We start from the raw sequence: 23,277 nt of genomic DNA, 5'->3' as shown, positions 1-23,277 counted from the left end.
GAAAACTCCCAAAACAAGCTCGAGTTCAATTCCAGAACTGGAGTATACTGTTGCCAATCCTGAACATGAGCCATTTCACCTTCAAGCCAATACCAGAGACCAGGTGGAGAACGTTTTCCAGGTTCACCTACTGCCTAGTGAAGTGTTAGTTCCTGTTCCTGAATTAATTTCCTGTTCCTGAACTAACAGCACTCACTTCAAGAGTTAATTCTGTAGTACTACAAGCCATATCATTTGAGCCAGTCCAGCTTCATAAACAACCATTTAAAGTGACTAAAAGACCCTTTAAAAATGTAGGAAAATATTACAAAAATAAAGTTCATATTCATTCGAAAAAGCTAAAACATCATTCTTCATGGTTTGTTTACACACACGTGTGTTACACTCAAATCGGTGATTTCTGACATTGACCGAAAAAATTAATTAGATTTGAACATAACCATACTTGGAAAGACTGAAAATAAATGTTTTTTAGGTGTTTGAGTATCATATTCATGGCCTGGATGCGACACAACAAGTTGGGCATAATTTAAAATGTTGTGCATTTCTCTTCAAAATAAAATAGATTGCAAAGTGGCACAAGCTGGGATTCGCACAGGGTATGCCACCTTTTTTTTTTTTTAGTCATCGCCAATGGTTTTTACCCCGGTTTTCTCCCCAATTTGAAATGCCCAATTATTATTTTTGTCCCGGTTCACCGCTGCAACCCCCTGGCGACTCAGGAAAAGGAGGCTGAAACATGCGTCCTCCAAAACGTGTTCCTGCCAATCTGTCGTTTTTCTCACTGCGGATCCACAGCGAAGCCACCAGACCTGTAGTGCCGGAGGACAACACAGATCTGAATGGCACCACTGCAGACCCACAGGCACCCTAACAGCCACAAGGGTCGCTGATGCACGGTGAACCATGGATTGCCCTGCCGACCTAAGCACTCCCTACCCAGGCAGCACTCGGCCAATTGTGCGCCGCCCCCTAGGAACTCCTGGTCACGGTTGGCAATGGATTCGAACCTGCGATCTCCATAATTTGGTCACGATTAAATCGAGAAATGTTTTTTTTTTTTTTTTCGGTCAATCAGTCTTGAGCTGCTAAACTCGACGATTGATATAACATATACATTGTATATTTTATATATATATATTTTATATATATATATATATATATATATATATATATATATATATATATATATATATATATATATATATATATATATCTTTCCATTGTATTTTAAATTATAGTAAATAAAAAACAAGAGTTTCTTAACAAGTCCATAATAAATATATTTAAAATATTTTTTTTAAATGTTGAGGAAAGACTACGATTAGTTAGAAACCGCCCCAGTTACACCTTTATTCTGAATAGTCTTTAAAACGTGTCCAGTATTTCAGGATTTTTAGATTTGAGACATTTTGTTGCTTTATATATAAATAACATGATCTGTATAACAATATAGATATAAATTACAATATAAATCCTCAATCATTCCCCTGTGCCACCGAAACAAATATCAGGATTCCACAAGTATCTCCATGATGTGGTCCAGATCGTTCAAGTCTGTAATACAGATCTGAATGCCATTAGTGGAGAGGGAAGTGCAAGTGGAGAATGGCTTGAGGCTGTCTTCAGTGGGGGAGACTGATGAGCAATGGGCAGTGAAAGATAGAACAGAATTGAAGTCTGAGGAATCATACATGGATGTGTCAATGTCCTCAAAGATATCATCGAAAGCCAGGTCTGTCAAGTAGCTGGTGGAATTTGGCATTTCAAAGGAACCAAAGAGGGAATCTAGAGATCTGGAACCTGCTAGATGATCGTTACCTTCATCCTCAGAAGAGGAGGAGGAGGAAGAGAAGAAATCCAGCTCCTCATTCTCAGCCCAGCTGGGGCAAGCGGGCGGTGGGCTTGTGTCCTTCACAAAGCCAGCCACTCTTAAATGGCTGGACTCGGTTGAAGACATCTTGTTATCAGATGGCACTGTCATCAGGTTAGCTTCTTCTGCTTGACTATAGCATGGCAACGGGGGCAGGTCAGGGATATGTGCGGGAGTTGCAGCGGGGTTTGTGTCGGCACTGTAGGAGCTCCCATCAGACTGCACTGTGAGTGGAGATGTGCTGCAGTCCTCATTGAGCATCTCACCTTGGATTTGGCGCAGGGTGTTGGAGAGCAGGACGGAGCGGTGAAGGCTGGGCTCCACCTTCAAGCAGCAGCTCTGCAGCTTGCTCAGGCACATGTTGAGCACCAACTGCCTCTGCTGAGGGTACGGCAGAGCCGGGCTGGAGTCAAAGGGACCTGGAGGACCAGCAGCCATGCTCTCGTCGTAGTCACTTAGCTTGCGTTTCACTCCTCTGCCCAACATGTATCTTAAGAAAAAAAAAAGGAGCAAATCAACAGTGTATCATTAAGTTGTTCACTATACACTCATATTAACCAAGTTTACTTATTGGTTCACCTTTGTTGAGATTAAAATAAATCTAAGCAAATATATAAATAAAACAAAATAGGTCATTTATTAGGGCTGCATTGCATATTCGTATAATGATAAGGTAAAATGCTTGGAAAATCAAGTGGCAGCTGTACATGCAAGTATGCATCTTTGGAATGCTCTAAGCATTATTAAATTATATTCTATTATATTCTGTATAAGTCGAATACAGCTTTTAAAAAAAGCATTTCTGAAAAAAAAGGAGTAGTGTAGATTGCACATGCATGCTTTTCTTCATGGTTGTAATGAATTGATTCTGTGACTCAACTCTACAAATGAGCATTAGATTGGTGTTCGATAGTCCTTCCTCGTTGCTATAAATAATATGCTCAAGAGTTAGTTTCAAGTCTATAGTGTGAACTCCAGGTGCAGTTCTGTGTAAGTGACTTCCATGCAGCTGTTTTTCCACATTCCGTCTCCTATAAGCCACATACAGTACATTTGGGACTTTGAAGTACCAACATTTTGCATTGTTTGTATATGATTCAAACAAAATGGGACATAATTCCTGGTTGAGTGAAATTTGCTAGTCATTTGTTCTTGAGAGTTGTTTGTGTGGTTAATTATGCGCTAAAAACATTAGTTACTCTACCATGGGGTATTCACAAAATAGAAATGACTTAATTTTGTTACTAACCGGTAGTTTTCTCCACTTGCTGTTATTAGGGGCTGTTATTAGGGTAGGGGCTTTGGAGTAATAAAATCACAGCGTCACCTAGTGGCACTCTAAAAATCCTGTAATCCAAGTTAAAATAGTGATCTGAAATTTTAAACACCTTCAAACCCTCACAATGTATATACTGGAAACTGTGGACCAACTTGCAAATAGTTTGGAGTCTGCAGAAGATCCTAAAGTCAGACCCTAGGATATCTGTCTTTCTGTGTATCTGCATAATCCTGCACTCGTCAGCAGTACTAGGAGCTCTGCAGCGTTTCATAAGCTGAGTCTCAAGGGACTTCTCCTCTCCTGCAGGAGCAGTGGGGTCTGAGTGGAATACTCCCATCACTGTGGCGACTCATATCAATATATGTCCTTGTGCACAGAGACTACTTCTACAGGCAGGCTTCTTCACAAAGCTCACTCTTAAACAATACAACAACAAAGCTGTTCTAAAGTATTGCCCAACCTTCTCTACTGTCTGTAAACAAGCCTGTAGGGATTTATTACACAAGAGTAAAACCAGGCAAGCATGTTGTACCATACACTCACATACCTGAAACTCTTCAAATATATCCATTCCTACATTACACACAGCAAAACAGAACAAAAACTATGCTATAGAAATAGCATAAGGAGACAAAGTGCAGGGCAGTGCCCAGAGGATTTTGCATGTTCGTTAAAAAAAAAAAAAAAAAAAAAAAACACCAGTGGAGCTGCACTGTGGCTGAGCAGCTTCTGTCTGTATGAACAGAAGACAGAGAAAGAAAAGCTATATGCTGTTGTGCAGTGCAATATGGCCAGCTGACTATTATAGCAATCATGTTCAAAACATCATGTGACTTTGAAATTAGCTCTTACCTCTGGTTTGCCACAAAAAAATGGAAGAGGGTTCCATTATATATAAAACAAAAAAAAAAATCAGAACCCTGACCTACCCAGTTCAGTAAGAACTGTCAAACTGCAAAAAGCACCTACTAACTGTAAAGAAGAACTTGAAGTGAAATTCAGAGTGGTTAGCTAAATTATTGCTAGCTTTCTTGCACATTCTACCCATATTTAAAAAAAAAAAAAAAAAAAAAAAAAAAAAACAGCCTATTTCCAGTAGTTTAATTCTATGCTTATTTTTTATTAAAATAATTATTGTATTGAGTGTTCGCTGCACCAAAGCTTAGTACTTAGTACCAAAACACTATTGGAGCGAGACCACTATTAATGAACGTGTTAGTCTTACCTAAACTAAATGAAACGATCGTTGCTGTAGGTCTTAATCAAATTGCCACATCAGTAGCTAGTGCTGCTTGATACTTTGTCAATGGGGAAGAAACTACTCAAAGAGGCACTAAAGATCGCTCTTTAACAGTCGGTAGTCAAATATCTTTAGACGGTACTAGCATTAACACAATGAAAAGCATACCTGTACAGAAAACGCAGCATTGCTTTTGCTGCGAGTGTTTCGAACGCTTTACATTTGCTGTAAAATAAACAAGAGCATACTAGAGTAAAAAGAAAGAATTAAAATTATGCATACCTTTTCGTGGTAAAACCACCTCACTGAAACACGTTACCATAAAGTTGCCGCAGAGCATGATTAAACTGCACGTACACAGTGCTTTTAGTGATGTTATAGTCGGTGATGTATTGCTGTATTCGATTGTGTACAAAATGAATTGCTAAACTGAAGAGGCAAAAATACTTTTAAACTGCAGCAGCTGTGTCTTCTCCCTCTGTCGCGGAGACAGCTGACAAACAAGAAACTGTACGGAATAGGGTTTGGCTGACGTAGAATCATGCTTTACTGCTCAGTGGAGTGAGGAAACAAAATGGGGGGGGGGTACTACTGTGTGAAAAAAAAAAAAAAAAAAAAAAAAAACATAAAAGGAGGAGCTGCGCGAGCCTGCTGCACTGAGGAGACGCCCACTCGCTCCTCAGAGACAAATCGCCCTCATGGGGCCCCGAATGTGCAGGACTGCTAACTTCAGCTTTCCAGTGCAAACGTTTGTGTATTCACAACCATTCGCTCTTGTCCCCTTTTCCCCCTCTTGCAAAACATTTTAAATGTTCTCCTATTCGTGCTGCTGCCTCTCACTATTTTCCTCTTTCCTCCCAGAAATACTGTAGATCTGAAAAGAGATCCAAAAACTATTGAACAATTTTACACTTCCTTTTCATTTGCTGCATTTAATGAACTGTACAACTTTAGATTTGTTATATCTGCTCCCAGTGTGTCCTCCCTGCATCAGGTAGGTCTTACTATTTAAAACAATAGGGTGAAGCCCATAGGGAGAATTTTGTGCTCCTGAAATGGGCTACATCAGAAATGGAGATGAAGTCTGAATTAATCACAGACCAAGTACAGCAAAGTGAACAATCTGTGCAGGTCTCTGTATTCCCCAAGATTCTATCCAGTCTTGCAGCTGGACACTTGGAAGGTCACTGTGCTTTACGCTGATCATGTCCATCAGGTTTCAAATTCTACATCTGTAGTGCCATTACACCATGTTTAGTAAGTAAAATGAAATAATTAACTTTTCTTGGACCTGGCTGAATGTTTAATGTTACATAAAACGAACGAACATGGTAGGAGACTTTTATACTCTTAGCCTCCATAGACATTTCGGATTGCATTTGGGTGAAGGGGTTTGGACCATAACAAAAGAGGCTGTTCAGCTCATCAAGGCCTGCCATTCTTAACACAACATTTACCTCTACTAGGAGGATCTAATTTAATAGGGCATAATTTAGTTGTTTTTCAAATGTTCCCAGTGCTTATGATCCTATTACCTCACCTAATAGGCTATTCCACGCACTGATAAATCTGTATAAAAAAAAAAAAAAAAAAAAACCCCAACAACTGCTTCCTCCTTTCGATTCAAAACATACTTTTATCTACTTCCATTTCTGTCCTCTCGCGCTACTCGCTACATATTTCTACCCTTGTTTGATTAAGCTCTTGGGATACATTTCCTCTGGGCCAGGTGATTTTTTTTTTTTTTTTTTTTTAAGCTCTTGGAGCTGCTTCACTGAGGCTGAAATCTCTAAAAACTGTGTGATGGTATATGGTTTATACCCTCCCTGATGAAAACACAGAAAATTATACATTTGCTTATGAGAACTGAGATATATTATTAGATTTATCCCTTATTACATTAACTTCCTCTTTAACAGGTAGTTTGCTTTAATATTATACATTGTTTTAGGATTTTGTAAGCATAACTTTTTTATTATTCTTAGTTTATTTTATTGATACGTTTACCTACCTTGGTGAATGCTTGTTAAACTCTGACCTCTTCGTTAAAGGTATACCCATATCCTGTATGTTTATAATGTTAAATCTGTTTCAATGAACTTCAACCTTCCATTCCTCCAGTCTATTTCTCAGTTCCTGCTTCATCCTTTCAAAGTTAGTCTTCCTGAAATTATTGTTAGCGTAGCTTTTTGCTTAGAATTGCTAATTTCAAACTGAATCATGTTGTCATCATTTGACCCTAGCGGTTACAATACTTCTAAATTATTTAGAATGACCTGGTTTTATGTGAACACCAGGTCTAAAATTGCTCTGTCCCTTGTTCAGTTTCTAATACACTGGGTTTATAATTTACTGAAGGTGTTATTAAAAGGTGTTTCTTCACACATATGTATTGTTGCTGCCTGCAGAGTTGTATAGATCTGATTGTTTTTATTATTATTTTTTTTTTAATTTATTCTTTTATATAGTCTCTGTGAGAGGAATGGGGAACACATGACATGTTTCCAATTTAAGTTTGGGTGAAACTGTAAAATCAAATGATATTGGGGAATAGAAATATCATGGTTATTTAGAAAACAGACATACATGTAGTGGGAGTATGTCCAACACAGCAGGCTGCAACAGTAAGTTATGTATTGCTATAAATTTTACAGCCTGTTCAGTAAACTAAGTAAAATAGGTACTCACTTTGTGTTTAGTACATCAGAGTACAGATAACTTTTTAGGTGCACCAGTAGTAGGTAGGCAGAAGTGGGAGAAAATGTCAATTCAAGTTACTCACACTGTCTACTTGGAACACTATTAGCTGGTTTAACCTCAATGCAATGAATGGAGAATAATTCTAAAGCTCTCTTCTGAAAAAGCAAGAAATGATGTTCTTTCCATGGCATACATTTGTAAGAACAATGGGGAAGCTTTATGTGAACAGCAACTCTATAAATAGAAAACAAGAGTGCTGGAAATGAATAACATGCTAGAAAATGAGTCTCCTGCTAATATCTTAATCCAACATCAAAACAGCAAAATGTGGGCCTAGTTCAAGCTGGGATGTACTGTTGATGGCACAGAGATAGTTCCCCTTCTAGTGGCAAGTCTTGGACTAAAGTAAACATTAAAATGTAGCTGCATCTGGTGAAGCCAGTAAAAACAAGTATTTACAGATAAGAAAACAAAACAATCAATCAAGAAATACAAAATTATAGAGTCATCAGCATCATGACAAGCAGACAGATGGATGGAAAGACAGGTTTCCTTCCCATCTAGCTTGATTTCCACGCTTTTTTATTGGTGTTTAAAGCAAGTTGTAAAAAAAAAACCTCACTGTTTAAGAAGTTCCAATGCACTAGCACCACAGATTATATAAAATGCTTTTCATTTTACATGGGCTATAACAGCTTTGTGTTTAGACTTTTCCAAATAATCCATCTAACAATCATCTTCTGTGTAGAAGATGCACAGAAAACCACATGTAATCCAGTCTCTTCATAGTTTTTTTTTTATGTTCCTGCTATATGCTTTCATGTATTCATCCACTTCAGAAATCTGAGACATGACTATGGCACAGCAAAAGCAGGAAACAGCCCCTGAGAGGGAGGGACTGTTGACAACAATGATTGAATCTGCATTAAGGAGTGGGCTGCATTCTGACTAATCCAATAGACAGGCAACAGATGTCTTTATAAGGGCTGTTTTACCATTAAACTCAGGCAGTTGCGCATTTCAGAAAAGCTTAGCTGATTCCGCCCCAATATGATGACTCAATTCCATGTGGCAATAAGTTAGTCATGCTTTCAATTTGAACATCCTACAACCTATACGGGGATAGTCAGTGATGTGGTGCCTCAAGCAAATGAATCCCTTGTTGAGCCTACATCCACACAACGGGGTTCTGAAAAATATAGCATTACATGTCCCCACGTGTTTTTACACCTGTTTAAATAACATACCTGTTATTTTCCTTTTCATTGTTAACATCCTGACAAAACTTCATACACTTAAAACTTTGAAGTCTGTTTCAAAGCTCTTTTCAAAATGTCCACTTTAGTGCAGTGGTAGTATAGGTACTATTGCCCACATTGTCAAACAGGTAACAACAATAACAATCCATGAAGTGGTACAGAACAGAAAAGCCACAGCGCTTAATGTTGTTTTTTGTTATTTTTTATTGCTCTTCCTGCAGTGATTTAGAGGACAGATCTCAAACCCCAGTGCAGCTATTTTGAAAAGCACTTTGAAACAGAGTTTACAGTTCTAAATGTAAACAGTTGTCAGGATGTTAACAATGAAAAGAAAAATGAATGGTACATTATTTAAACAGTTGCAGCAACACGTGGGAACCTATAACGCTATATTTTTTGGAACCCCTGTACTTACTGTTTAAATAGGCCTTTCTGACATTTTCCATGCTCAGAAAAGGACAGCACCAAAGGCTGAAGTCTTATCTCCATCTCAAATCTTGAGTGTTTAAGGGTTCTACAGCCAATGTATAGAAGGTACAGAACACAGTACACCAACTGCCTTGGTCTTCAACTTTGCCAGCAATAAAGGCACAGTGGTAGTAGGTTTGAATTTGGATAACATGCTTGCATTTGGATATTTTTTTGACAAGATGCCAGATTCCTTGTGTAGTAGCAACATCCAACTGTCAATGCACACCCACATGGTCTGACAATGTAAGCAGTGTCACATATTTTTTGTAAGAAAACCTGATAGTGTGTTCTATAACCACTTCCCCAGATCTTCAACCGAGCAGAGCAAAACCTTGGATTGCTCATCCTGATTTTAAATACAGCACGGCTACCCTTAAGACTGCAGGTACGGCCTTCAGACATTTCTGAGAGCCACATGGCTAACCTGAATTCAATTGACAGTAATTTTACTATTTTAATTTAGAGAAATGTAACCAAGCTCAGCACTGATAAGAAAAACAAATTAATTCCAAAAAGTCATTTTCATTATTTATTCTTCATTTTCACTATTTTAGTTTAGAAAAATAAATTTAAGTGTTACAGAACTCTGTGCAGTATTTACAACAAACTCGTTAGTTTGTTGTATGCAGTGTTGCATATTTTTAACCATGCTGCTGTATTTTGAAGAGTAACTTGAGTAATGTAATGCTGTTCAAACCCTACATTTAAGTTATATGGCAATTATTTATGAATATTGTGGTTGTTTCTTACAAACAAATATGTATACTTTATTTTTTATTTGCAGTGGTTCTCCAGGTCTAGCTCTCCACACACTGTTTCAGCTTGAAAGAGTCCGACTCCAGGATTTAAAAAATTCCCTAACTCTCTGGTTTGGTAGCTAAGCAACCACAGTGTGGGTACCTACTGTAGTTGTGAGTGATTGAATTTACAAGCAGTCTTCTGGTTTTGCAAATAGTCATCAACTCTGTGGGCTCTTGCAGTTCAATTCACTGTTGGTATCTTCAAATCGTTGACTCTCTGATGCTTTGTTTCTTGATAGCTTAGGGAATGGATGCAGAATTCCTCCTGTATCATCCCACAGATACAGGACACCTCACCTCCATCAAGACCATCATTTGTGCTCATAAACAAGCAACTTGCCCCATAGAAAAAACAGTGCTAGAACAAAAAACACAAGTCTCCCAGTGTTCGTCTAAATCCACCTGAACTACATCAGCATTCACGAAATGAAAATAAATTCAAAATGAACACTGGTGTTATTAATGCATCATCCAGACCACCCACAGCTAACAACTAAACACTAGACAGGCTTTAGTATAACCTGATATTTGAGCAAGATATAACATTAATATTCCCCAAGCTGTACCATTAATTGACCGACAAGACTCAATGTTCCTTCCCATTAAAACTGTAACAATATCAGGTTGATAAAGTTATTTTATATACATTTTAATAGTTAAATCACAGAAACGTACAAGCAGTCTGCAGTATTTAAATTGGATACTTGAGCATCAGCAATACTACAGGAGGGTGGCCACACTTACAGAAATTACAGGAATGTACTTTAACATGTAACAATGCAAAGATGGTAGGAAATAATCTACAAGCAGGAACTCTAGTGGCAGAATCTCTCTACCTCTCTCATTGTCACAGTGCCAGATTTTTGTAATGCTATATAACCTTTATCTTGTTTTCAATAAATTCCCTCTGCGGATCACCAGTTATTCCACACTGATGACAGAGGAGTGGAGAATTTTATAAAATAAATAACAGCATTTGGATAGCGTATGAAGAAACACAAAACAAAAGGAGATGGTGGGCCACTGCCTGGAGAGGGGCTGTGATGCACCATCTTGCTGCCAACTTTAGAATTATTCTATAGCTACAGAGATCTGAGAACATTTGTTTTTCCACATGTCACAAACACACACACATTATATATAATATATATATGTGTGTGTGTGTGTGTCCTTGTCACACACTACTAGTGGCAAAAATGAACTTCTCCTTCATTTTACATTTTCCAGAACCACGAATTTTGGTTGAAAACCTTTTTCACTCTGGCATGCTCTACTCGGGTCAGACCTTACCCAGGTTTGGACCTAGTGTCATGCGGGTTGGCTGACTTCACACTGCCTTTGAAGAAGCAGAGTTGACCTGGGTGACAGAAGCAAAAACACAACACGCACATCAATGCACTGGAAACAGCTTGTTACGGACCCTTCTATCCAAGATTCTCTGGATTGAACCATCGGCCCAAATGTTGATTAGAGCAAATGTTTCTTCAAATCTTTGCTGCAATCTACCTAATGGTGTGTCTCAATCAACAAAAATATGGTCAAACAGAATAAACAGAAATGTTCCTTACAGAAATTAATCCTTCATGCAGGCATGGCTGTTTTCTTATAGGGGGAAACTTCTATAAGCATTTCCACAATGCAAGGGGCTTAGAAAAATGTGTGATCTTACTGTAACACCAGCAAAGTTCCAAAGCGTTTGATGCTTTTTCTACATTTACACATTTTATGGAACAGTATTTGGTGTTTCTGGTTAGGCTAAACTAGAATGTATTTGTTGGTCACGTGGCTGCAAAGGCACCCCCGCCATATTAATTTGAAGATCCACACAAGCACATTCTGATTAGAATGACCTTATTCTTGTGCTTATGCAAATGGTCCAAAACCCACCTGTCAGAACCAAATTAATAGAAACAGAATATAATTAGTAGACATCACGGTTCTGCTGGGACATATACAGGTAATTTGATGTTTCTGAACAAGATTATTCACCGAATCTGACAGGAACAGTCAGTAAAGTTTACCAAATTCTGATTGTCAGTCAGTCAAAAATCACTGTATTTAAATATAATTCAAATAACGTTTTCACTTGTACTGAGTGACTCAAAGCATCTTCTACCCGGTTCATTGTATAGTACAAATTTTTATTTTATATTAATTGTATATAAGGAAACAAAGGGTGAATAAAATATTGAAGCTTAAAACCCAAACTACGCAGCATGTCAGCCTATAACTTGGATGCCTACTTTATCACGGAGTTACAAAACATAACTAGGAAGTTGGACAACCTTATACAACGAAGTTTAATTCAAACGCTGTCACGCAAATGTAAATTACAGTTATACAACTTCTGTGGGGGTAGGAGTCGGGGTATGCGACTCATTTTTGACTCATGTTTTGCCTACACCGATGTCAGATCCACCAACTTTAACTGTACTCAATGATACTAGGAAAATAAAACGAGATGAAATCGAACAAAAGTGACAAACATTGTTAAATACCAAGATATCCGGTATACAAAAACATGTACGCATTTATTTCCACGCTATACCACAAAGCACCACACAGACTTACTACTGGCCACTGTACTTACTTTTCAAAGCCAGTAAGAAAAGGGTCAGTTTTATGAATTTTATGAAGTGACCAACACTTTGTACTTACCGTCATAAGCACGAACTTTAGGTTTAGAAACTTCCTTATCAACACCAGCAGTCAATCGCTAAAAAAAAACACAGCTGAGACGGCGTCTCTTCGACTTGTAAAATTCCATTTACCCGTAACATTATCAATAAATAATTTATAATAAAACTCCTAATCAGTTATATTTCCTTACGTCTTCTTGTGTCCTTTCCGTGTGTGTGGTAAGGCTTGTTTCCAGAGAGAACTTGATTACTACCGTGGTGTGTGTTAACGACATATTCTTCTCACTACTGGCTCCCTCTCTGGCTAGGTTTCACACAAGCCGGTTAATAAAACAATCGACAGCATAGAAACTGCGGGAAAGACTCTCAGCTGATTGACGTTTCGTCAGGTGCCCTGGTTACAATTGGGCTGCATACTCGATGAACCGCCTAGCAACCATTTTCCATTGGTTAATATTTTGGCAACGCGACTCGCCCACGGGTCTGAAATGTGACCATTTAAAATCGAGTAAAAAGGGATCCTTGTACGTCAGGTCGTCTCGAGTTATTTTCTGATTGGTTTAAAATAAAAAGAAATTACAGAGCCCTCCCCGAAACGCTCGCCATAAATGATAGGTGTACGTCACCAGCACTCGCCAGCCAGAGACTTTACACACTGTATAAGCTTTTGTTTATTGGACGCTGACCAACGAGGGAAAAGATTTAACAGGATTAACATTATTTTGTACAGTAGCACAGTCCCGACTACCCAATGACTGTGTACAGACGTCCCTTAAAATAGTCCCGGTTACTTAATACAATAAAATTAATGAACTAATAACCAGTCACTCAAATAAGACAAAAGTTTGGTTGACGGATTTATATATATATATATATATATATAATATATATATATAATATTATAGATATATATATATATATATATATATATAGCATCGTAGCATATCATAACGTAACATTTATTTTCGAAAAAAATAAGGTATCTAAATGATGGACGTTGATGAAATGTTTTTGGTTTCTTTTTAATCACTCGATCATTCATCATTGACCATGACATGCACTTAATCACCTAATTAGTGAGACAGTTAATTGGACACTGGATATGGAGTGATTTCAGCTGTTGAATTGCAAGCTTGAATAAAAGCAATAAAGAAAATAACACAGAAAAAAAACAACAACAACAACAGTATGCCACAGCTGTCAAGAGAGCAGCACCTTCATGCAATCGGCATGTTGGAGGCTGGTTTAAGCAGCGTACTGAGGTTAGCCGTCTTGGGTGCTCACAGCCAGCAATTTCAAACCTGGCAAGACAATATAACCAGACACACTCTGTCAATGACATGCCACAAACTGGGAGACCAGGAGTCACAACACCTGCCACAGATCATTTTGTAGCATCTTCTTCAATTGTAAATCAGCACAATAAAAAGTCACTGCACCTGCTCTGAAACAGTGTTTATCATTTTTCGATCACATCTAGTGAATTTCTTCATATTCTCTCTCTCTCTCTCTGGTAGATGACGTAATCACACTCTGTTGCTCCTCAGTTCTAAATACATTCTATTCTCCCTCAGCTATAATAATAATAATAATAATAATAATAATAATAATAATTAATAAATTAATAAATAGATAGATAGTAATAATTTATTAGCAGACACCCATATCCAGGGTGACTTACAGTTGTTACAAAGTATCACATTACAGATAATAGAAGTTACAGAATACAATAAAATTCAGTCATGCTTCGCCTTTATGTAACTGAGAGACTTGGGAGTATTTTAATTCGCAAACCTACTGCAGTGTAGGCTATGTAGGATAGTGATTGTTGGAGTTCACGTAAAACAAGGATTGTTTATTTAAAGTAAAATGCAACACAAACCGTTATTTTTTGTAATGAGTCATACAGTGACTAAGGGGGGGTGATCTATTCGGGAGCTCCTTCATAAATTCAGTAAGCTACAGTGTGGTTTTTATCAAGACATTATTATTGTTAGCCTTGTCTACAGGATTGATACATTAAATGCATTGCATAAACCAAATCGAACGTGGATTACCGTAGGACATGTATCATGGCCTGCATGCAACCATAACCGCCAGATACAGCAAAGCACATCTACATGAGTTATCTCGTTTCTGCTACCGAAAGATATTTCAAAATAATTGGTAGCAAATCTTAAGAAATAAATCAAGATAACACATAGTTTCTGTGTGTTATTTTCTACTGCTTTTATTTTAGACATAACATTAAATGTAGGCGTAGTGTTGTTATTCGTAGATATATTTCCCCCCACCCCTGTATCTATCCCATCAGCTCGGTCCAGACTTTTATACCAGCATTTCAATGCATCATGAAATCAACATATTGCGTTTTATTTTGTTTTTGTTTTTCCTTCGGCGATCTTAAAAATAGGAGCAGTAGGCGAGTGCAATGCCACTCTCTTTTTTTGGGTTACAAAAGCAACAAGCAGCAACAAAATCGTAATGACTGCTGAATTTTCTTGAAAACAGGGAAGTGCTTCTACAGTCCATGGGTCTACTGATTTTGTCACCTGTATTAATTGCATCGCTTGTTTATGTTTCTTTTGTCTGATTGCATGTGAAAATTGAATGTACACCGGGAACAATACGCTTCGAATATTGCGTTTTGAAACACCTTGCCTGTAACTTGATATCATACATTATTTTGAGTAGAATTTAGTAATTTCGTTTTCAAACGCTGTGTACATTTTTTTTTATTTTTTTATTAATATATTACGTTTGGATATACAGTATTAGATTAGCTACTGCAGTGATATTATACCATACTAACAAAGCAGTATCTGGCATTTATTTAAATTCAGGAATATAGGGGTACCATAAAGCTAAACTATTTAAAATGAAAACCCTGACATTTTAATTTATAAAAACAGGAATGCACAACTAAAATAAGTGTCAATGATGCTTTTTTTCACACCAATGAACCGTTAATTGAATCACTTAGCCACCCCAGAGCTCCTTTATTGTTTACAGAGGTCTTAAAAATGCAAATTTGGAAAGATTCTGGTGGGAGATGTTTAGCGTCTTAAAGACAACAGTTTACATAATTTACCACACTTTTACTACAACATGCAGTTTGTAAGGCCTTCAAAAGATTGGAGCAGTGTGATAAAATATGCATGGATTCTGTTTAAGATTAAACATTTGAGTTCACATTAACATCGTGTTCTAAGAATTAAGCATTTGGAAAATAACAGCTACAGGATACACCCATTATAAAAAGAGGCAACGTAAAGTGTGTTCCAACGGTTGCATGCATACATGTATAGTAAATGTAGTATTAGTGTCTGTGCGGAGGGTATTCACTGCTATTGTCCATTTTATTAGATCCTCCAAATAACAGGCTATTAACTATAACATGAGAATTTGGCCAACTCTTAATTGTTATATTTGTCATCCAGTTAACCCCTAGCCCAGAAAACTACAAAACTGGACAGCAACAAAGTAATGGCCATGGTCAGTGTTTTATCCTTGAAGATCACTCATCTCAGAAATTATAATTTACTCATTCCTAAATCACTTGAATGCACCCATAGGATCTTATTTTTGGCTTTTTCAGAACCTTTTTGCGCATCATAAAATAACACAAAACTCACAGTACCGAAATTCATAAATAGAAATATATTTTCAAATACAGGTAATAAATAAATAATCCCCTAGCAATGGTGTCGGAGAATAATGAAAAAGTAGGACTCATCTCATGGTTCTGAAAGAATCGTTAGGTATCATTTTGTTAAAAGGTGTACGTGCGGCACATGTAAAAATAATACAAATTAGTGAAGATAAAAAAAGAAATCTGAATGGACACAAATCAAGACACCAAGAGGGATAAAAATTAGCTTGTACCTTTTTATTAAAAAGTATTTACAAAAAACTGCTACAATGTATTTTTTACAAATATAAAAAACTGCATATAGTCTATTATAGTTTCACTGTATTAATGTCCACGTGTACTCAACTTACATCCTAGGTGTTATGGTAAACTGCATTGAATTAATTGACATCGATCAGAAGGGAGATTTTTGACAAGGCTTTCATAATACTGGCTTTTTTCATACTTATTTACCTTGCCTGAGTAATCAATTAGCCATGACCATGAATATTATGCTTATGAATCTCTTAGTAAAAAAGACCCTTGTATGTTAGAAGAAACACTACTAACCAAACTACAGTCTAGTCATTCTTTTAGAATGAATCAACAATACCTTAGTTTGAACCTTTGTTGGCCATTATTCCTCTACTTAAATACTGTTTATAAAGTGGTAACCACTGATTTCTACATTCTAGAAAAACTGCCACAGCCTGATATCCCAAGACATAGTACAGAGTTTCAAAGTATACCCTGACAATTAAGTATTTCATAAAGTTGATATCATTTCTGAGTTAGTTTAAACTCAAAACTTCAAACTGACATGCATTTAATAAATTAAAAAAAAATAAATTAACTAATAACTTAAAACTGGGTTTGACCCACACTTCTTCATTTGTAGCAATACAAATGTAAGAACATATGGTTTCTAACTGCAAAAGCAGGAGTAAGTTGGATATATATTAGCAATTATGCAATCTTGCCAAAATAATCTGACTGAGATGTAGGCTATACATATTGTCTAAGCACTAATATAAAAGGTGCCTTCCACCATTTTCCACAATAGGCACATATTGCATTTTGGGATAAAGTCAAAAGGAAGACTTAATATAGACCATTTCAAATAGATATCTGTTACAATTTTATCATATTTCACATAAAAATTCTAAAAGTACTGTAACATTTCCCAAGCTGTATGTGTTGTAAAAATATATATATATACTTTATTTCATTTTTTTTAGGAAAAATATGTGTAGCTTTCAAACTTTTAGTACACAATTTGTTCAATTCAAAATTATGTAGTGTAAAGACATCATTTTTCAGAGTAAATGTTACAATAAAGTGAAAAAAAAGCATAACCCACATAAAGACATACAAAATGAATGTAAATAAAGTTCCAATGGTTGGCATGCAAAAATATTAGCCCTTAAAAAACATAACTTACACTTCATCATAGTGTATGACAGTCAAGAGATAGCAGTTTTGCATACCAGTCATATCTGTACAGTTGATTTTTTAGGTCAGTTTTAGGACCCAACAATGATCTCCATAATGTGATCAAGTTCATTGAGGTCAGGCCTGCAGCCAGAATTTGAACTGATGGATGATGGACTGTGAGATGATAAACTGTCCAACAAGTCATAGGGCCCCATTTTAGGACTGCTCTGCATTCCTGTCAACATGGTGTCAAGATCGTAATATGAAGTGTCAACATCTGAAAAGAGCTCGTCAAGGGCAGGGTCTGGAGTGGCAGTGGGGTTCTTAATTTCAAAAGTTCCAAAGACTTGTTCCTCTGGCTTCTGGTCCTCTTCAGACTCCTCTTCTGAGTTCTCCTTCTGGTCCTCTTTCTCCCAGGTACCGATGCTGCTTGGCAGATACGTTGGGGCTTCAGCGGATGGCTCACACAAAGAATCATCAACCACTTCTTCTGAATGACAGCTGACAGAGTCACAGCCTTCATAGCTGATGACAGAAAAAGGCTTTTCCTCGTCTTGGTCCTTTGGTGATGGTCTGCAAAGAATTTCTGTTGCAACCAGGCGATCTGAGGGGCTCTGACTTGAATTTAGCGCTTCAGCCATGATCGTCCAGCTTCCATCCTGTGTCATCTCTTCTTGGATCTGCCGTACTGTGTTTGCAATGAGCACAGATCTGCACAGGTTAGGTTCCACCAGCATGTGACACAACTGGAGCTTTATCAGGGACATGTCTAGCAGAGACTGCCGTTGAAGGTTATATGAAGACATAACTTTAAGATCAGCTGGATTCTCATCAGGAACTTCTTCGCCATCAGAAAATTTACGTTTTATGCCTTTTGGAAACATTTTGTTCTGTAAATGAAATGAGAACTTGTGATTAGCTACCAATATACAACAAGGCTTGTAAATTAATAAATACAACAGTTTGAATATTTACTCCACATTAACTCACAACCGAGTAAAAAAACAAAAAGAAAAAAGAAAAAAAAAATTGGTTTATTTGAACTGTACAGCTTTTGGAAGCTTTCCAAGCCAACAGAAAATGTCATTTAAGCTGTAGACTACTTTGGCTGTGTCTTAATTCACACTTTGGACATTCACCATCTTAAAAGGTTGTCTCAAAATCACACAAAGGAAAACTGTTTGGAAAACTGTTTTATGTGCCCTATACTAAAGGCTCTTTTAAAAGTACAGAACAGTTGGTACACACAATTGTACTGGCTTATAATTTTCCAATATATCACTATGATTGTCCTCCTTAACTTTTATGCAGATGAGTATTTTTCAATAATAAATTTGCCAGATAAAATGTGTTAAAAGTGCTTTTTAAAGTGACTATTTAACGCACTACCCAAATCTCTAAAGCATGAAATTTATGGGGGGTTGAGTTTGAATTAAAACACAGCCTATATTCCCAACCATTAGTCATCCAATAAATAGAATTATCTTATTTTAAATACTACTGACTACATTGTTTAACCCCAATAATTAAAAAAACAACAAGCAGCTGACTGAAATTGATTTTCTTTTCTGAAAGTTTAAAGGCTATACCTTTCCTGTTTAGAGGCAAAGGCATTAACATACCAGCTTCTTCCTGAATGAACTGCTTCAGCACTTTTGTACTAGCGACAAACAGCTTTTGTTCTGCTCTCTTTCTGCCCATTTTAGGCCAGTCAGAAGTAAGGTTCCTGCGTGGGTGGAATAATGAAGCTTTAAACAGCCCCTAATCCACTGCAAAGTACAGAATGTTACTAGTGATTTTTAACTAACTCTTTTTAACACCTTATTACATTTTAACATCTACTTTGATAACACAGAGACATGAACCCCACAACACCCATGTGACTGTAAATATGTTTTTTTTATTTTCCCCAATATAAGTAAATCTAGGACATCTTGCCTCCATGCAATTTAGTTTATAGACAGACTAAATCAAATATCTATTTTTTTAACAATATTTAAGCTATGAGAGTCAATTGTACAAGATTTTACAAATGCAATAGATACATAGATTCCATGAAGTTATAAACTTCCTTTCAATAGAACTGTTAAATACTACAGAACTTGTGCATTTTCACAAAGTTTTGTACAGGTACATAGTAAAACAAATAACTTCAATGTATCTTCCAACTACAAGTAATAAAGAATAAAATGACTGCTACAGGTATTACTTTTAGGATTGTAGCAATAGAGCAAGTAAACCAGATACTCTATTATTCTATCAATTTGAAAAGACTAGATTGCAAAATACTAATCCATGCATTCAGAGCAACTAGGGGAGGTTACATAATAATAATTTAAAAAAAGACACTAAGACCAAAATATTGTAGTGAAATCGCACTGGGGAAAACCTAGGTCTAGCCTAGTATTTATTTATTTTTTTCAGTAAAGATGGTTTCTATTTTTAATATTAAATGCTACCCTTTATTGTCAGACATATTTTGAATAAACTGTAGCATCACTAAAAACACAGTACATACATCTAGTGTTGAAATGAAATTTGGGCACTTGCTTCCACTGTCACAGGACTAGCCAGCCAGGGCTGCTGAGCCTAAAAATAACAAACATGCATCTAAAAGCAAAGAGAACAAATCACAATAACCAACACTTCATCATACATAATATCCACATTTACTTTGTGATCTGTTATTCAGCCAGTTTTGTTGTTACACATTTGTATCATTAAGGGCCATAAACTGCATAATATTTTCAAAGCAAGAGGACCTTACAAAAGTTAATCCATGTAAATTATTTTTAGTTTATCTGACATTTCCTTTTATTGTATTTTGATACTTGGAACACTTTACTCAGTGCACTCCTAAAACAAACCAGGAAGGATGCATAACAGGCTGAGGAACATACACAATAAAAGTGAATACACGTTTTGTTTTATTTTTAAGGGTGCTGTAGCACAAATATTATCAAGATTACAATATTCACGGTTCACTTTCCATTGACGCAATAAAAAATATGGGAACTTTATTTCTTGCTAATGTTTAGATAGAAGGGTTTTCAAAATGCACCAGTTCCACGAGGTACGCTATAAACAGTACACAAATCAGGGTGCAGTCAATAAAATTCATCGTAAATCAATCCTACCTGCCCCGTGCTCAATCGAAATCCACACTGGTGTTGCTGCAGATAAAAATACACCTGAACTGCTTCAACAGGTCAATACCTTAACTGCAAATAATCTCAGGCACTACCTAGCTGCAAACTTGCAGAATTTTAGACACCAAAACTGTGGGTTTGCACTTGATCATAAATATGCTGCAATTATACCATACTGCATTTCTGAAAAAAAATACATACAGCATTTGATACTTGCGTACCAAAACAAAGGCACAGTTTCTTGCTTGGCAGAATAAGTTGCATTGCATAATGTGTGCAGTGTTTGATTATGCAGGCCAAGGGTTTGATTAGTTTCCAAGAATGGGTTGTCATGTTTGATCCATAAACTATTCAGGAAAACCAAGATTTTTTGAACAACAAACACACTGAAGAGTAAACAAGTAAGAATTACGTAAATTTTTAGCCTGAAAGAAAAGTGTGTCCCTTCAATATGTTCATACATGAAATGTATCCATCTTCCATTAAGTACATTACAAAAAAGAAAAATAAGAAAAAAACACTTTTGCCACAAAGCCCCATCTGGCTAAAAAAAAAAAAAAAAACAGAATTATATGGATTAAACTATTTCATATATCGTCTATTAGCATATATTGTTTCATATATTAGCAACAGTAACTTCTCAGTTGTGCTTGAGGAGCCAGTGCTGTGGTTGTACCCGTGGCATCCGTCCATAAATATTCTCAAGCTGGAGCTGGGCCAACCCTGACTTCAGCTCCGAGTGCACTGAGTTCACTGCCTCTTCTGGAATGAATTACACTTGCATCACAAATTTAAAAAAAATAAAAAAAAAATAACTACAGTTATAACATTTACGTTAACCACTGACCAGTGTTTATTTGCACTTTTGAATTTCCCACTCCACGTTTGACAATGCCAACCCCTAGCAAATTAAAGTGGCACTCTTGAATACGACACTGATATAAAACACAATGAATCAATCCCATTCCCTAAACGAGTCAAGCTCCACCCCGGCCTCGCTCCCCTCCCCCACAGCACCCTGGCGTTACTGTGGTATTCCCCTACTGGTTAGACTGTGCCTTAATAAACTAATACAGTCACGGAACGAAATAAAAATACCTCGCAATAACCTCTGAATAATAATAACCGTTGAGTCGTGAGTCCTCTCCCCGCACAATCACGTCGAGTTTCCCAGAGCTTGTCGTGACTGCGCGCTTTGTCTCCGGGTTAAGACGTGATAAAAGCCTGCGGAGACGACAACAAGGAGAGTGCAGCCATTTTGGATTTGCTAACTCCTTCCCGTCCAGTTACTTTTCAAGCTTTGGAAATAACCCCCCTAGCCGTTAAAGTCAGCGCCAACCTGATTCCGGATCTACTTTTAAACTCTCTTAAATATATTTTACTTTCACATCGCGTCGATTAAATACTGTTCCCTAGTGGCAAAAAGGTAAAACAGCACAGACACTTCCGCATAAAACTGCTGGCATGTACCTACACGCAAGCTTTTTTTTTTTTTTTTTCAAATACCAGCATATTTATTTCAGACATTCAGTAAGAAAACAAAGTAACTGTCATTTTGTTGTTCAACGCTTACCTTAGATGTGTGTGTTGTGTTTTTTTTTTTTTGTTTTGTGTTTTTTTTTTTTTTTTTTTTTAAATCTTACTCTTTATCGGCGGTGGTCATATGCTGCTGGTGAGCTGAGAGGCTGTTTCGAGAATTAAAGGCACAGCGCTTCCACTCTCGCCCTCCCCGACGCTGTGTAAAGCTGAACAGGGTTGTTGAGAGCTCCAGCTGCCGCAGAGGAAGGGTGAAGTAGGCGGTTACTATACAAATTGATGGACAGCCGGTGGTTTAAGATGGAATCACATTAACAAAAGGCAAACACCAAAGAAACCAGAAGCAAGCGCCAAGGAAGACGACCCGCAGATTACTAATACTATAGCCGTTTGTTATCAAAGCAGTTTATTTCAGCCATTGTAAACACGATGTACACCATGTTTCTGTGAAATGAAAATACTAAAGTAAATACAGAAAACTGGTAAGAAGCAACTCCACAGCCCTTTTAAATTACACAACCTTCTGAGTTGCATCCCACTAGTTTTGTGACAGCTATATTCTACCTAAAACTGGTGCAAATATTGAACATCTTGGGGGGCTTGAATGCTATTTGTTGTAATGGCTAAAATTACAACTAATTTGATATTGCCAGTAGATGGTGTAATATAACTTTTTATTTATTTATTTTTTAAAAGAGTAAATCATGCATAAATGGCAGACTACAATTAAACCAATCGAAATCTAAGAATATATATATATATAATAATATATATATATATATATATATATATATATATATATATATATATATATATACACATATACATTTGTCAGTTGAACAGAAGTTGTTGAACAGAGTTTCTTCCCCCAGCCCATTGGTAAATTATCTATTATTTGTATTATTGTCAGTTTGTATTATTGTCAGCCGTCCATAGCAATGATACAAAAGACTTTAGGGTTTGTTGGTCTTTTTTGGAAGACTAATATTAGATATCTCTTTTCTTCATGTTTGTGTGCACAGTTAAATATAGTCTGAAACTTTGATTCCTAGATAGATGCAGATTAATGCAGTATTGCTTCCTTCTTCACCAACATTTGCTGTCAGTTTGTTGTATTTAGACTGTTAACTAGGTATGGTAGGCCAATATAAGATAAACTAATCGTCTTTATAAACCAGCCGATGATGTTAGTTTACAGGTAGTGTTATCTGTACAGGAGTAATTAAATATGTTATATTCAGAATATGTATGCATAACACACTTTGT

General features: G+C 36.7%; 2 protein-coding genes across 11 annotated transcripts; both read right to left on the bottom strand.

Moving 5' to 3' along the window:
• Positions 1 to 1,261: 1,261 nt before the first annotated feature.
• LOC121330260 (SERTA domain-containing protein 2-like) lies at positions 1,262 to 12,602 on the bottom strand. Its single transcript, XM_041276633.1, has 4 exons — positions 12,453 to 12,602; positions 12,281 to 12,338; positions 10,913 to 10,979; positions 1,262 to 2,363 (listed from the first exon to the last, which is right to left on the bottom strand). Exons 1-4 carry the CDS (start codon positions 12,534 to 12,536, stop codon positions 1,511 to 1,513), a joined length of 1,062 nt encoding a protein of 353 aa, XP_041132567.1. The 5' UTR covers positions 12,537 to 12,602; the 3' UTR covers positions 1,262 to 1,510.
• A 3,521-nt stretch (positions 12,603 to 16,123) lies between these two features.
• LOC121329951 (cell division cycle-associated protein 4-like) lies at positions 16,124 to 22,380 on the bottom strand. Of its 10 annotated transcripts, none has more exons than XM_041276066.1 (4): positions 22,119 to 22,377; positions 19,845 to 19,936; positions 18,949 to 19,052; positions 16,124 to 18,216 (listed from the first exon to the last, which is right to left on the bottom strand). In XM_041276066.1, the coding sequence occupies exon 4, from the start codon at positions 18,208 to 18,210 to the stop codon at positions 17,416 to 17,418; it is 795 nt and encodes a 264-aa protein (XP_041132000.1). In that variant the 5' UTR covers positions 18,211 to 18,216; positions 18,949 to 19,052; positions 19,845 to 19,936; positions 22,119 to 22,377; the 3' UTR covers positions 16,124 to 17,415. The 10 variants fall into 10 exon arrangements, with proteins under 10 accessions (XP_041132000.1, XP_041131995.1, XP_041131997.1 ...); XM_041276061.1 differs by lacking the exon at positions 22,119 to 22,377 and adding an exon at positions 21,574 to 22,042; XM_041276063.1 differs by lacking the exon at positions 22,119 to 22,377 and adding an exon at positions 21,602 to 22,042.
• Between the last annotated feature and the right edge of the window lie 897 nt (positions 22,381 to 23,277).

The sequence above is a fragment of the Polyodon spathula genome, chromosome 17 (genome assembly GCF_017654505.1).
Source record: "Polyodon spathula isolate WHYD16114869_AA chromosome 17, ASM1765450v1, whole genome shotgun sequence".
In the NCBI taxonomy this organism is placed as follows: Eukaryota; Metazoa; Chordata; class Actinopteri; order Acipenseriformes; family Polyodontidae; genus Polyodon; species Polyodon spathula.
The sequence above is the reverse complement of the archived record's forward strand: the minus strand, read 5'-3'. Positions and strand labels throughout refer to the sequence as shown.